A 13,904-nucleotide genomic window follows, 5' to 3' on the forward strand; every position below is an offset into this window, starting at 1 on the left:
TAAGTATTTAAGACTCTTTGACATCTATGTTTTGCTCTGTGACATGAGTAACTGTGCGTAGGTGTGGTGCAGAGGTGGATTTAGTCATTTTGATGCCTAAAGCCTAATACAGGTAAGGGGCTGTCCACATCTTGTGCTCTTCCCCGTTTTTCGATCCTTGAATAAGTCATAAAAAGAAACTTTCACTCATGGTGGAGTGCTGACGGTAAATTAAGCATTTTCACAGCCTCAAGAAAAAAGCTGTTCTGTATTCTGGTGGTACAGCAGTGGAAACTTCTGTATCTCTTGCCAGGCAGCAGCAGGGTGGACAGGCTGTGTCTGGGGTTAATATTTTTTTTTAGTATCCTCATACTTCCTCCCGTTTCAGCACGGTTGAGGCAGCTTCACTTATTTTTCCAACTGTCTGTATACCACGCCGAGCCACTTGTCTACATGAGTTGACACCTGTCAACGCAGTAAGATCATAGAGTGGTTATGAAACACTCATGATTCAAAGGAGTAATGTGTAGTTCCTGCATCTGCAATGAATAATGCAATCCAAACAACTTGGATCCATACACTGTATAAATAGGTTGTAATGCTGTTTAATATACGCTCTATGGTTAAAGTGTGTTGTTTCTCCCCCACTTCCTAATCCCCAGACACAGCAGGGACTCCAAATATTGACAATAACAAGCAATGATGAATCCAGTGTAAGTTGATCAGCTGTTTATAACTGTCAGTTGTCTGTCAATGTAAAGTTAAGCCTTTTATCCTAAAAACAAAAGCTCACTGATCTGAAATAAAACACTCTGGACAATGAATAAAATGGCTGCCTGGCTCACTGCCTGCCAAACTCCATTAACATTTTGCTCAATTTAACAGTTATAAACATCTTGGTGTTTTACATGATTATTAATGATGTCTTTCAACTCATAAACAGAGACTTACTCATTTGGCGAAGATTCGGCATTCATCTGAAATCTGTTTAACGTAAAACGGACATATAAAACAGTTATTATGGTCTGGAATGGAAATTTCAAAGGGGAAAACCACGGCTGTAGTGTTCATGTCAAGAGAAGCAAGTACTTCAACTTAACGTGTTTACTTGATCTCTGATGACATAGTCATAGTCCTAGTCATTTTATGATTAATTACAGTAAATATTACAGATTTCCCCTTTATAAATTCTGATGCCATTTTCATGCAAAGACAATTGATTGTGAAAAGTTAAAGAAAAAGAAAATACTTCATCGTAAGTTTATTATAAGGCCCTAAGGCAATTGCCAACCCTTGCCTAATGGTAAGTCCCCCACCCCTGTGTAGTGTGAACTGTTCCTTTAACATATGAAGGCATGGTTTGAGTTAGAGGGGGGAGGGTGTTTCTTTATAGAGAAGAGTAGGAAATATGGTCGGAATAAGAACATAGGAGGCAGTGTATATTTAATTTTAACTTAGGTGCTACAGATGGAAACTAGTAGATGTATCTGGTGAAACACCACTCTTTCCTGTGCCCTTTGTGTCCATCATCTCTGACAAATGAAATAAATAAAATAAAAATACAAATGTGTCCATGGATACATACATTTATGTGACTTAAAGCAACATATCTAAAGCCATAAAAATAAAAACACATAAAATACCAATTTTCCTCCAATAACTATGCTGACATCTGTGAGTTTGTTTGTACCACACATTTCTTACAATTCAGTAATTAATACTACATGACCAATTACCAATAAAAGTCTGTAGATATTCATTATGTCATACTGAAAGTCACCCCTATGATGTCTTTCCAATTCTTCACCTTCAATCCTGCAGACCATTTGCAAGCTGCAACAGGTGCAGCGTCTGTATATCAGCGCTCGTGCTGTATTTAAGAAAGTTAATCTGTAAATCAGATTGGGAGCATCCACGCAAACATCTATCTGACTTTGTATCTTGTGTTGAAGTGAAAAGCCACTGGACCATATGGACCATCTGGCCCACTGCACTTCTGATGACTGTAAAATCACAACTCCTCCTGATGATAAGAGGATAAAGCTTTCAGTCCTTGTGTGTGTGTGTTTGCCAGTTAAGTGTGCGCTAATCTTCGCTTTGTGCCCTGCACTGATTTACCCATGCTATTTGCTTAGCAGGTCGGTGGACACGCAGGAGCTCTGCTCTGCTTCAGGCACGTTGTGAATTGTCTGTTTTTTCGGAGAATAAGGAGGAAGATGGCAGCGATGTACCGATCAACCTCTCTGGAAAACAAGGAGTTAATGGCTCTGTATGGAGAAGAAAGTGACCAGTACTTTGTCAGAGACGAGGACTGTACCAGTGAGGTGAGGCTTTAAAGATGCAAGATTCATCAGTTCAAGCTATGAAGATAATAAACTATTTTAAAAACTGCCTGCAAAATATGTAAAGCCTTTTCTCCCTCATGGAAAATATCTGCAAGACTTTAGGAGGACTTGCACATATTTCATTGCAAATGAGTTTAACTCTAACTATTAATCTAAATAAGTGAGATTCTTTCAAAATTCTTCAATAAGTTTAATGCAAAGTAGGAGAATATATGTAGAAACAGGGGTGGACTACTCATGTTACTGTTACAGTCTTTTTTTTTTTTTGAGTATTTGTACTTGTATGACTAGTTTTTCAATTCTTATATTACTGTTATATGAAATCTACTTTGCTACCTTCAATATCATAATTCACTACTGAGTAGGCCTGCAATTTGAATTTATATCATTCCAAACTTTTCATCTGCAGTTTTGTAGCTCGTGAAGCTATCCAATCGCCAATGGGCTGATGGAAACCATGACATATGGAGGGGTGACTGTGACCACTGACCAGAACAGTGCAGGAGCTGGGAGTAATGTAGACTGAATAAAGAGATTTTGAGATTAGAGATTAGATCTGGAGAAACAGCAACCCCGAATACCTGCTGTTAATAATGCATTGAACATCAGCAGTTAAAAAGTAACTAATACTATGAGGAGTTTTTGAGAAAACACTTCAAACTTTCACTTAAGTATTTTTTTTAAAACCACAAATTCTTGTAGTTGAGTAATATTTCACTACTTCTTCTTCAGTACATTTTTGATTACTCTTTTAACCACTGTGTATAAGCATTGTACAATATATTTACACAAACCAGGGGTCTGCACCCTGAGGCTCCAGAGCCACATGTGGCTCTTTAGCTCCTCTCCAGTGGCTCCCTGTGACTTTGGCAAAACATTATATGGAAATGAATAACATTATATTTTTTAAAAATATTTTTCATGTTTCATTGTTGTAGGTCTTAGGTAAGTTGAGGCAAACGTACAACACACATAATACATTAGTTTTGAGCCCAAGTCAAATTCTTCAGTTTTGAAAAAGTTTTACCAACTACTGATTGTTGAGATAATTTATTTTTCTTCTTTTAATAAATTTAAATATTTGAATTTTAGAAACCCCAAAATTTTGTATTTAAAAAAACTATAGCATAAACCATTTAATTTTTAGGCAACAAAATAGTAACAAATATGGTTCACAGTTAACTGTGACCAGATTTTGAAAAACAATTTTTCTTTAACTTAAGGAAGAATAGTAAATTATCTCAACTAAAGGTCAACAGAAAGTTTGTAAAAGTTGAGTTGGGCACAAAACTCAAAAATCTATTGCAGTATGTTGTACACCAAATTTCAAAAAACATATCAAATAAAATATCAAAAACTATGTCTTTGGCTTGGTGTCTTTTCCTCTAAATTGTGATGGTGGCTCATCTTCTTGAGGAGAGCATTTAATAGTTGTGGCTCCAGACAGATCCCCCCCCCCCCCCCCGGCTAAAAACGTCTCTTTTGATTGTAAAGGTTGCAGACCCTTGACATAAACCCAAACTGGAAGTTTACATAAATAAGTTGGAGTATTTTTTTTACCCCAACAGTAAATGGTTGAAAGAGTTAATTTGTATTCATCTAGGCAACTACACACCTATGTCTTAGATTCAGTTATTCAAAACTCAGATTTTAAGAAACAGATTTTTATGCCAAATTGTATTTTACATACATATTTCAGTGACAATGAAGTCCTTACCTGAGGTCTTTTGCCCTCAACCACAGTTGCTACATACATGGATGCAATGTATGTAGTGTATTCTGAGCACAGCGTTGGTGCAAAAATCCACATAGTGTCTGTCTAAGAAAACATTCAAGCTACTACAATAAACTTGTTCTGATTTTGGAGACAGTTGTAAACAAGTTTGCACTTTATTAACCACAGAATATGATATCAAAAATAAAAATATGGAAATCAAAATCTCCTCCTGCTTCTTTTTAACACGCTACTCTGTATCTTTGGCAAGGAAAAACTAACTACAGATAATATTTTCCAATATTCAAGGAGAATCAGACCGGCTGGCAAGCAGTAAGAATGACTATACAGAAATATCTTCCCACGGACGGTCTCAATGCTTATGTGGGTCATATAGAAGCGTACATTGAGACGGTTTCACAATCATGCTCTTTGTGGTAGATTCAAATAATGATGGAAATTCCCTCTTACTTATATCAGTTAGCCCACATACTCACCTGAAATGCAACCACAGTCGTGACATGAAATAAATGCAATGCTTGCAGAATGCGTACAAAAACCACATGATGACTTAAAATGAAAATAGTACAGTAATAACACATTTCTGTTGTTGTGATTAAGAAAACGGTAGCATAATTATAAAACTTTATTGTGTCCTGTTAAGCATGAATAACAGGAAGGTATAGTTACAGTTTAACATTTTAAAAGACAGATCAATTGAACACCTCTCCCATACTTAGTTGATCCTTTAGATCCTTCAAAACACCTCATTTGAGAAAAGTTAAAATACAGTCAGCTGCAAGTTTCATTATTAGACATGGAAGTACTGCATGGCTTCGTGGTTGCTGTTTGTACTAATATTGGTCAAGGAAAGCAGCGACTGTAGTGTCATTACTTGGCTTCATTGCTGCTTGGCATCAAACTACACCAATTGAAACACACACACACACACACACACACACAAAACAGCCTTTTTCTCTTCCAATTTTTTGGCATTTTTGTACTTGCGCACCCGAAGTCTGGACCATTTTATTATCAAATTAATGCTGTCCCTCCTGACATCTGTCCATCAGTCAGTTTGTCTGGCAGGTCTGTAAACTTTTTTCAGCAGGAAATGCACCCCCTGCATTTTTCAACAGGCATGTATTTTTCGATATACACCTGTCCTACATGAAACCACTGTCCCTGCGTGCTCCGTAATGACTGCTGGCTGCATGAAGTTTGAGTAACTATGTGTTCAGGTGAAACCAGGGGCTTGTATTCCCAAACCTGAATTATCCAGATCTTGTAATCCCTTTTTCGCTATCCCACATAAAACTGATCTTGTAGTTTCTGTTCTGTTTTTTAAGAGTTTTCAGATAGGATCATTCTGATCCAGATACCGCAAGATCAGCATTACACCTCCTTTACAGATGTTCTAATCAAAAAGCAATCATGTTTGCATGCTTTATGTTTCCAACCTTTCAGGAGTATGATCTGGAGTCAGAGTGCAGCGAGGAGGGAAAAGGTGTCAGGAGGATTCGAAGGTCTCTGTCCCTGGAAATCTACGGCCTGCAGAGGGAGCAGCATGTTTACTTCTCCAACCAGGAGTACTACAGGAGGCTGGAGGAGCTGAAGAGCGCTCACCTGAGGAACATGGCTGAGCTGGAGAGGATGTACATCAGCCAGGGCAGAGAGAGGCACGGACAGGAGGATGATGGAGGTCTGGGAAGAGGAGAGAACAGAGAGGCCAGACTGTCAATCAGGTTGGATATATCCCATAATCCATTAAAAAAGACAGGGCCAGAAGCTACCCTCTGAAAATTGATTAAATTGGTGAAATATGTTGCCTAGCTGTCAAGAAAATCTTCTATTTTCAAACAAATTTTTACTCATTTGCAACCTCGACATCCAGATGTTTTCTCCTCGGGCATTTTTCTGTCATTGTATAATGTAGGTGAGGTCATGAACAGCTACGTAATCTGAGTGTTTAGTTGTTTTAGTACTAAACCCACAAACCTATCTCTTGAGTCTAGGTTTTCATAAGGGATTTTTCTTCCTCCTTTGAGGGTTTACACATGCTGCACACAGATTGTAAAGCCCCTGAGGCAAACTGTGACTTGTGAATTTGACTTGATTTTGAAGGACAGACATTCAAAACAAAACTATGCACAACACTGGTCTTTACTGTTACCTTTATCCATGCAGTGTAAATTTTGATGGTTTGTTTTATCGGGCTAATCTTCCATTTAATGTCACTGCAGTAACTGTGCTTCAAGTTTCTCATGTTGTAAAGGTCTAGGGTCAAGACTGGTGATCAGAATCCGCATCAACAAAAATTATACATACAAACTCTTTAAAGGGATAGTTCTGATTATTTGAAGTGGGGTTATACAGTACGAGGTACTTATTGATAGTCATTGTATTTCCTACATTAGATGGTAGTTGTTATGCCCCGGTCTATAGGGGAACCCTTGACTCAACATAAATAGGTGCTTCCCCAGTCCTCCTACTCCAAGAACTCTCTAAATTAACCCTAATTAAGGTTTAAGGTTACTTTACTAAGGTAAAATTACTGATCCCATTGGAGGCTGTCTGACAGCAGGGTAAAGTTGTGAAAATGTGGCTAAAATCTGTTTGGCTGCAGAACCTGTCCACAGCAGATCGTTGCTTAGCTTCCATGCTGGTACTCCTGCTGCTTTCCCAAACTGAGGTGATAAGTACCTCATATGGCACATTAAACAATCCGAACTATCCGATTAATGGTGTACAGTCAACTTGTGCACCAATTCTGTTCCTATGAGTAATTTTCATTTAATGATAATTTTGCCAGAAATGTTAATGTATCTTTTCCCCTGATATACAATCTCTCCATCTTCCACTAGTGGTCCTGCCAGGAAACTCCAGAGGATCAATTCCCAAGAGGAGCTGGACTTCCATGAGACATCAAGTGGTTCTGACCAGTCAGAGCTCTACGGAGCAGACAGCATGGGGGAACTGGAACTGGACAATATAAGGAGGACTGGCCAAGACCGAACCTTTGGGAGGTTGGTGTAGTAGTGGCAGATAAATTCTTAAAATCTAAGAAAAGGTGGCAGAGAGGAAGTTTTCTTGAGGATGGGAAGGTAGAGAGGAAGTCTTCTTGAAGAGAAGGAGGTAGAAAAGAAGAGTTCTTAAAGTCAATAAGGCAGAGAGGAAGTTTTCTTGAAGCTTTCTGGACTATCCTTTCTTGTCAGATGAGTTGCACTGCTCTGTCACTGTCCTCTGTTTTTTCGCAGAGACATCCTGCTGAGCCCAGATGAAATGATAACCCAGAAGCAATTTCGATTCCAGCCAAAGGCCTCCTATCCGAAATCGCAGGGAAAGCCGTCCCGTCAAAGTGGGGTCAGGATCAGATCAAACTCCAAGGTCACTGTGCCTAAACCCTTTCAGATGATGCTGAGGGAGGAGGAGAGGAAGAAGCACAAGGTGCGAACGCGGTCAGAGATTGAGCTGGAGAACACGTTGCTGAGACGGGAACTGGAGGAGCTCCAAGAATGCCAGAAAAAGTTCCGGGCATCACCAGCACCGGCGCACATACACCTGCCTCTGTATGAAATAATCAGCCGTCGCTCCAGCCAGCGTTCCAACCGAAACAGAAGTAGCAGCAACAATAATGACCGTGACACCAAAAGAAACCAGTCCTCCACTACTGCATCACCCCAGCCTTTCAACTTTCTGGAGAGAGAGAGGAGGAAGAGGGAGGCGAAGATTGTGGCGGAGCTGGGGAAGCTTGGGCCGAAAGAGGAGCGACATGCCTTCAAGGCTAGGCCCATGCCAAGCTCGGTGTACGGCAGCAGACACAGAGCAGACACCAAGAACTCAAGCCGCCGGCCCCAGTTTCTGACCAGCACACTCGAGAGGGAGGCCACAGAGGACTACAGTGATCCAAACTCTGACCTGGAGCCGGACGTGTTCTACGGCAAGTCTCCTGACTCCTGCAGGCCTCAGAGATGTCCATGCTCCAAGCCGGTGAAGAAGCAGATAGAGCTGTCCATTGAGATGGTGAAGGAAAGGGATTGGTCCACCTGCAGCATCTACTCACCCCTGCAGCCAGGCGGCCCAGAGCCTCTGCTCTCAAACAAAAATGACTACGTCAGTGTGTGAGAGACAGTTTTCATGAATCAAACAACAATAGTAAATAGGGAGGAAAGTATCAGCTACATCTAAACGGATTTTGTTGTAGATTATTCTTATTCCTCCAACTGAACAGTCAAAGCTTGGGATATTTTGTACAGTAAATTAAACAGCTGTACATGGTTTAACAGAGATGGTTTAAGCATTGACATAAATAAAGATGGATGCCACATCTCCACTTCCTCCCACTGTACAAAAATGAATCCAAAATATCCCAGATATGAGGCTGCCATCTTGTGCTTGGGGCATCATTTGGAGCCAAAGTCTTCACAGTTGTGACCGGTTTTGGACCCACGCTTTTGAGTCCCCGCCCAAACGCCCTATAGGGGCTGAGCTGTCGGTCATAACATAAAACCTCCTATTTAATGCATCAAATAACTAATTAAAACTAAACTGATCAGAAAAATTGGCTATTGAAAAAAACATTAGCATTATTGAAGCTACCTAAAATGACAGAAACCGTTTTTGGGAAAAATTTGACATGATTTTTGATGTTTTAGTTTGGCCCATGTTCTGTCCATTAACATTTGGTAGGCAGGATTTAAAGACCTGTTCTGCAGCCGCCACCAGGGGGCGAGATGGTCTAGCTTCACTGCTGGGGAGCTCTCATGTTGTCCAATTCTATATATGTCAATGGGTTTAAGTATTTTATGTCCTATAGCAAAGTATGTGTTGCTTTAATAATACATTTTTGTGTAATTTTGAGGGTAAATTGACTCTTTTTTAAAAACACACACACACACACACACACACACAGACACACACACACACACACACACACACACACACACACACACACACACACACACACACACACTCCGACGGCAGAATACATTGTGTGTAGCTAATTAAAGTGTTTAATGCATTTCCTTCATCATATATGATTTGTAAAGGTGATTCTTGGAGAATTTCAAATATCATGTTGCTGCTACCAGCTGATTTGTTGAATGGTTTTAAGTTCTTTATTTGTCATACGTAGCACAATTATAAACACATAGTTGTTAGCAATGAAATTCTTGTTGTCAGGTTCCTTCCAGCAATGCCAATGCAATATGAACTATAAAAAGAACCTCAAAATGAAGAAAAGACAATAGAAAACATAAGACACACTGTGAAAAATCATACAGGAATTTTGTAAAATCAACTTAAAACTTAAATTAATAAATAAAACTTGTATATTTATGTTAACTTCAAAATTTCTAGTCTTTATTTTCAGAACACTTCAGAATGTTTAAACATAAGTCCTTCTAACTTGAAGTATTTTGACTTGATGAGGTGGGTGAATGTACTTAACATGACTGACATGTCAGCAGATGTCCCACCATGCAGTGTTTGCGAGTCTCCTGAGACCCTTCATTTTTAATAGCTTGGAGATAAAATACATGATGAAAACTTGCTGTGTGTTTTACAATTTAATACACTTTAAGATAAGTCATTGCCATTTGTTTTCACAATAATTGTGGGAAATAAATTAATAACAGTCTTAAAATGATCATTTTGCAGCACTCCCAATACTTATGACACTGCATTAAAACGTTTTAAAGTTCAAATTCAGCGCGTGTGTGTGTGTGTGTGTGAGAGCGTGTGTGTGTGTGTGTGCACGCGCGCGCGTGTGTGTGCGTGCATTCATGTGTGCAAGAATGAATTTTTCTCTCTCCCCGACAAGACGGGGAAAACCATCCCATTTACCGAGACACACTGGGTGTGAGCGAGAGATTTTCAAAATAAAATCAGACCAAAGGACAGAAGCCGGTTAAAAATTGCAATACTCTTGTCGTGTGTCTTATTTTGAAGCTCACAGCACAACAGCAGCCGACACAAGATTACTTCACCCAGATGTCTTCACACGCTGTGTCAGAGAGGACACTGATGCAGCGCTCAGCTCGCCTGTGGATTTTCCTCTGTAAGTAATGCTGCCTTTCATTGAATAACTAAAACCTCATAAGCCTGCATAGAAAGAATAGTAATCTATCTGCAGTAGTTGCATCAGACTTGCATCGGAGTTTAGCATCAGTCTTTGCCATGACACGCACAGCACTTAAAAGAAATCTTTTGTAATAATGCATCCTTGAAAAAGCTCGGGGAATGTTAGTTTTGCTGTAGTGGATTGTTACGAAAAACGGTGGATGGTATCCGCCAGAAAAAACTTACAAACGAGCCGTTATTCTTTCATTCATAAAATACAGAAAAATGTTTTTTATTGCCGAGTCATGTTGTTACAGTAATCCAGATTACGCCATGTGGAGAATGTGGGATGTTGCCGAGTACGATACTTTGGCAATGTGCCATTGTGTGTGAGTATGTGTGCGTTTGTGCGTGCGTGTGTCTGTGTGTGCGTGTGTGTATGTGTCTCTGTGTGTGTGTGTGTGTGTGTGTGTGTGTGTGTGTGTGCGTGCGTGCGTGCGTGCGTGTGTGTGTGTCGGCGGGTAGTGGGAAATACCTTTGATGTACCAATCACTGCCTAGGGAAAATTCCAAATCCCAGGGTTTAAAAACATCCAGATTTGTTGCCCAAACTGCGACTGAAAACTGAAAATAATGATAATAATAATAATGATAATAATAATAATAATAATAATAATAATAATAATAATAATAATGAACTAACAGGTACCGCTGACATGTCATTTCACATACTGTCAAGTGGTCGTAGTAAAAAGCAGATCGCAAACCTCACTCTCCCTCAGGAAAGCCCTGCGCTTAACCCATTCCTCCACCACACTCTTTAATTAACAGAGAATGTATTGCTCTTTGTAGCTAAAACAAGGGTGAACCTGGGTAAAAAGAAACACTGAGTTATTTTTTTCTGTTCATTACTAGTGAACAAATTATGAAATGGCAACACTGTTTCAGTACATTTTTGGCATTTCTAGCACTTTATTTATCAGAGGCAAGTATGCAGATACAGATATATCAGCGATGACTGTTAGATATTAGGGATGTCCCAATACAACTTTTTCATTTCCGATACAATACCGATATTACAGCCTTGAGTATTGGCCGATGCCGATATTGATCCGATTCGATATCAGCACGAATCATACATACTTTTATTACTTATTTTGTAGTGTGGAATGTTAGAAAAGGCTTGATCAAGTGATGTTACTCAAACAGAGAACAATAGTCAGCAACCAGAGTCACCTATGGATTGAAGTGCTGGAGTGGAAAATGGACTGCTTATCGGAGCGCTTATATCAGAGATTTTAGATGCAGTCCGATAAAATCCGATACTCGTTTTTTGGCTGATATCAGACCAATATCGGATAAGGACACCCCTATTAGATATATCGGTTTGGAGCATTAGATATATCATTGATGAGCATAAAATATACCGGTGATGATGATTAAATATAATGTCACTGGGACATAATCAGAGTAAGAATGTCTAAGTCAGGGCTCTCAACCTCAGTTTCATCTTGGGTCACATCAGCATTAAGGTTGCCCTCAAAGGGCCAGTTGTAAATGTAAAACTATAAAAAAGTATCTACTTGTTATCATATTACATAACTGCGTCTTCATTAGACTATTTTTCATTTTAGCAATAACTTAATTGATCAATAACTAGCTCCTTCAGTATGCATATGACAAAACTGGGAAACAATCTCGGACATGTAATTTATGGACTCTGTACTTCTGTATTAAGCTCTCATGGGCCACATAAAATGAGGTGCCAGTCTGGGTTCAGTCTTGAGTTAGATACATGTGGCTTACATGGTTTTAGCCAGTGTCAGGAGGAGTATAAGGCAATATAATTGTAATATTATATCTAGAATAAAGGCTGAGACCAGCTCACTTTGGCAATGTCTTTTTTTCTCTCCAGTCCCATTCCTACAGCTGTGCAATGCCATTCCCTGCACGGTCACGCAGGATGCTGGAGGGACACTTTACAGTGTCCCAGAATTCCACGCAACCAACTGCCATATCTTTTGGACCAACTCATCTGTAAGTTAGACCAGCCAGAAGTGCTTTGTCCCTACGTAGATCGTTCTCATGGCAGACGTCACTTACATCTTCAGCTGTAGTTGATGATTTCACATACACGAGCTTGTCTTGATGAAGATGCTGAGGCATGTGCTTGTAGGTAACTGTCAATCTGAGGGCTATGAAGGAAGCTGTTCCCGACCAGGTTATGAGTTTAGCATAAGTTACCATGGTGATCTAGCCAGGTTAAAAGAGAGCCACCATCGTGACACTAAAACCCTGGCTTTAGACTCAACATACCTCGCTAACCCATTAATCTTGCTTCGTAGTTCACCCCTCTGAACTCATTTGTAGAGCTGTTATGATTTTATTGTCTTTCATGTGTTGACTTAAGGGGGATGTTCTGGCAAATCATGAAGACAAAATGAATAACCTAGTGGTGAGCAACAGGAGCCTTCGAACCCATGGATGCTTGAAGGAGGTCCACTACAAGCGAGACTGCATCTCTGAGGTATTATATTGTTGTGTTGTACTGCCGTTTGAAAAAAACATTAATTGCAGAATTAGAAAGTGTAGATACTTTGTGAAACAAACTGTTCCAGTCCTAATAATGTTGGTTATGTGTAATGAGAAAAACTGTACTTTCCTTCTACGGAGCTCCAGACAATTATAATCATACTGCACTGCTCCTCTGTTCTTTCTGTGTAGGGGGAAGTACATTACGCTGAGTGCAGCAGTGAGTATCATTACCTTAACATGTGAGGTTTTATTTTTTTTTCTAAATGTCTTTTCATTTCCAAGTGTTCTGATTTACAAATATCCTCTTTTTACAGTCAACTGCAGTGAAAAAGCTGAACCTCGGAGTGGAGGAGGTAAGGACAAAGTAAAAGTTTATATAGGATATAGGATAAGTTTATTTATAAGATTTGTATCAGATGTGGGTTACATTCTTGAAGGGTTATGAAGAGTTTTGAATAAAAAAGATAAGACCGAGACATATTTGAACTGAACAGGAAGTGAAGCATGAATGAACTTGCAGTCTGCTCAAAACCTCAGATGCTTATGACTGTAATGTGAGCTTCCTGTTTACATCACAGGTATTTGTCACAAACCTCCATCCATTCATAAATTGCAGAAAGCAATACGCTGGCATGTAAGAAGTTTAAAAGACAACTACAGGCTACATAGAGGCTTGAGCTTCCTTCTTATTGGAGGTTACACCTGCAGACACTACTCAGGGCTGCAAAAGCACTTTTGCATGTTTTACCGAAAAAGCAGAACTAAATCAGTCGTGACGCTGTCAACATGTTGAGTCATTACAACATTATTGTATTAGTAATAAGTTATCATGAGTCGGACCACACCCATCTTTAAACTCAGGCTTCATTTTCATCTCAACTTGAATTTTCATCTCATAAGAGGCTCAGGGGTGTAAACAAGTTCTGTGGAATTTTCCACCACAGTAGGTTTCTGCAGGACCACATTTTGACACACACACACACACACACACACACACACACACACACACACACACACACACACACACACACACACACACACACACACACACACACACACAAACACGTGTGGCATCATGTAACATTATTTAGAGTTAGCATTCTCCTAAAAAGACACCATTGAAAATACAATATTTTTCATAAACTACCAGGTTAGGAAAAGTTTTAATAGTGTTAGTGTATTACATAAATTTGTATTAGACCACCATTAACTAACTTGGAAAGCCTCTTAACTAATTTCATGTTATTTGCTAGATTGATATATCAGTACAGG

At 39.4% G+C, this 13,904-nt stretch overlaps 1 protein-coding gene and 1 long non-coding RNA gene across 2 annotated transcripts; both read left to right on the forward strand.

Annotated features, from left to right (window-relative positions):
* Positions 1-2,071: 2,071 nt before the first annotated feature.
* On the forward strand, positions 2,072-9,381 carry LOC146315685 (protein FAM161A). Its single transcript, XM_084735930.1, has 4 exons — positions 2,072-2,303; positions 5,506-5,783; positions 6,903-7,064; positions 7,296-9,381. The coding sequence occupies exons 1-4, from the start codon at positions 2,196-2,198 to the stop codon at positions 8,161-8,163; spliced, it is 1,416 nt and encodes a 471-aa protein (XP_084592056.1). The 5' UTR covers positions 2,072-2,195; the 3' UTR covers positions 8,164-9,381.
* Positions 9,382-12,012: 2,631 nt separating this feature from the next.
* Positions 12,013-12,966, forward strand: LOC146315686 (uncharacterized). Its single transcript, XR_014771845.1, has 3 exons — positions 12,013-12,134; positions 12,508-12,624; positions 12,822-12,966. It is a non-coding gene; the product is annotated as an uncharacterized LOC146315686 (long non-coding RNA).
* Positions 12,967-13,904: the final 938 nt, after the last annotated feature.

The sequence above is a fragment of the Lutjanus erythropterus genome, chromosome 14 (assembly GCF_056507025.1).
Source record: "Lutjanus erythropterus isolate fLutEry1 chromosome 14, fLutEry1.hap2, whole genome shotgun sequence".
Taxonomy (NCBI): Eukaryota; Metazoa; Chordata; class Actinopteri; order Lutjaniformes; family Lutjanidae; genus Lutjanus; species Lutjanus erythropterus.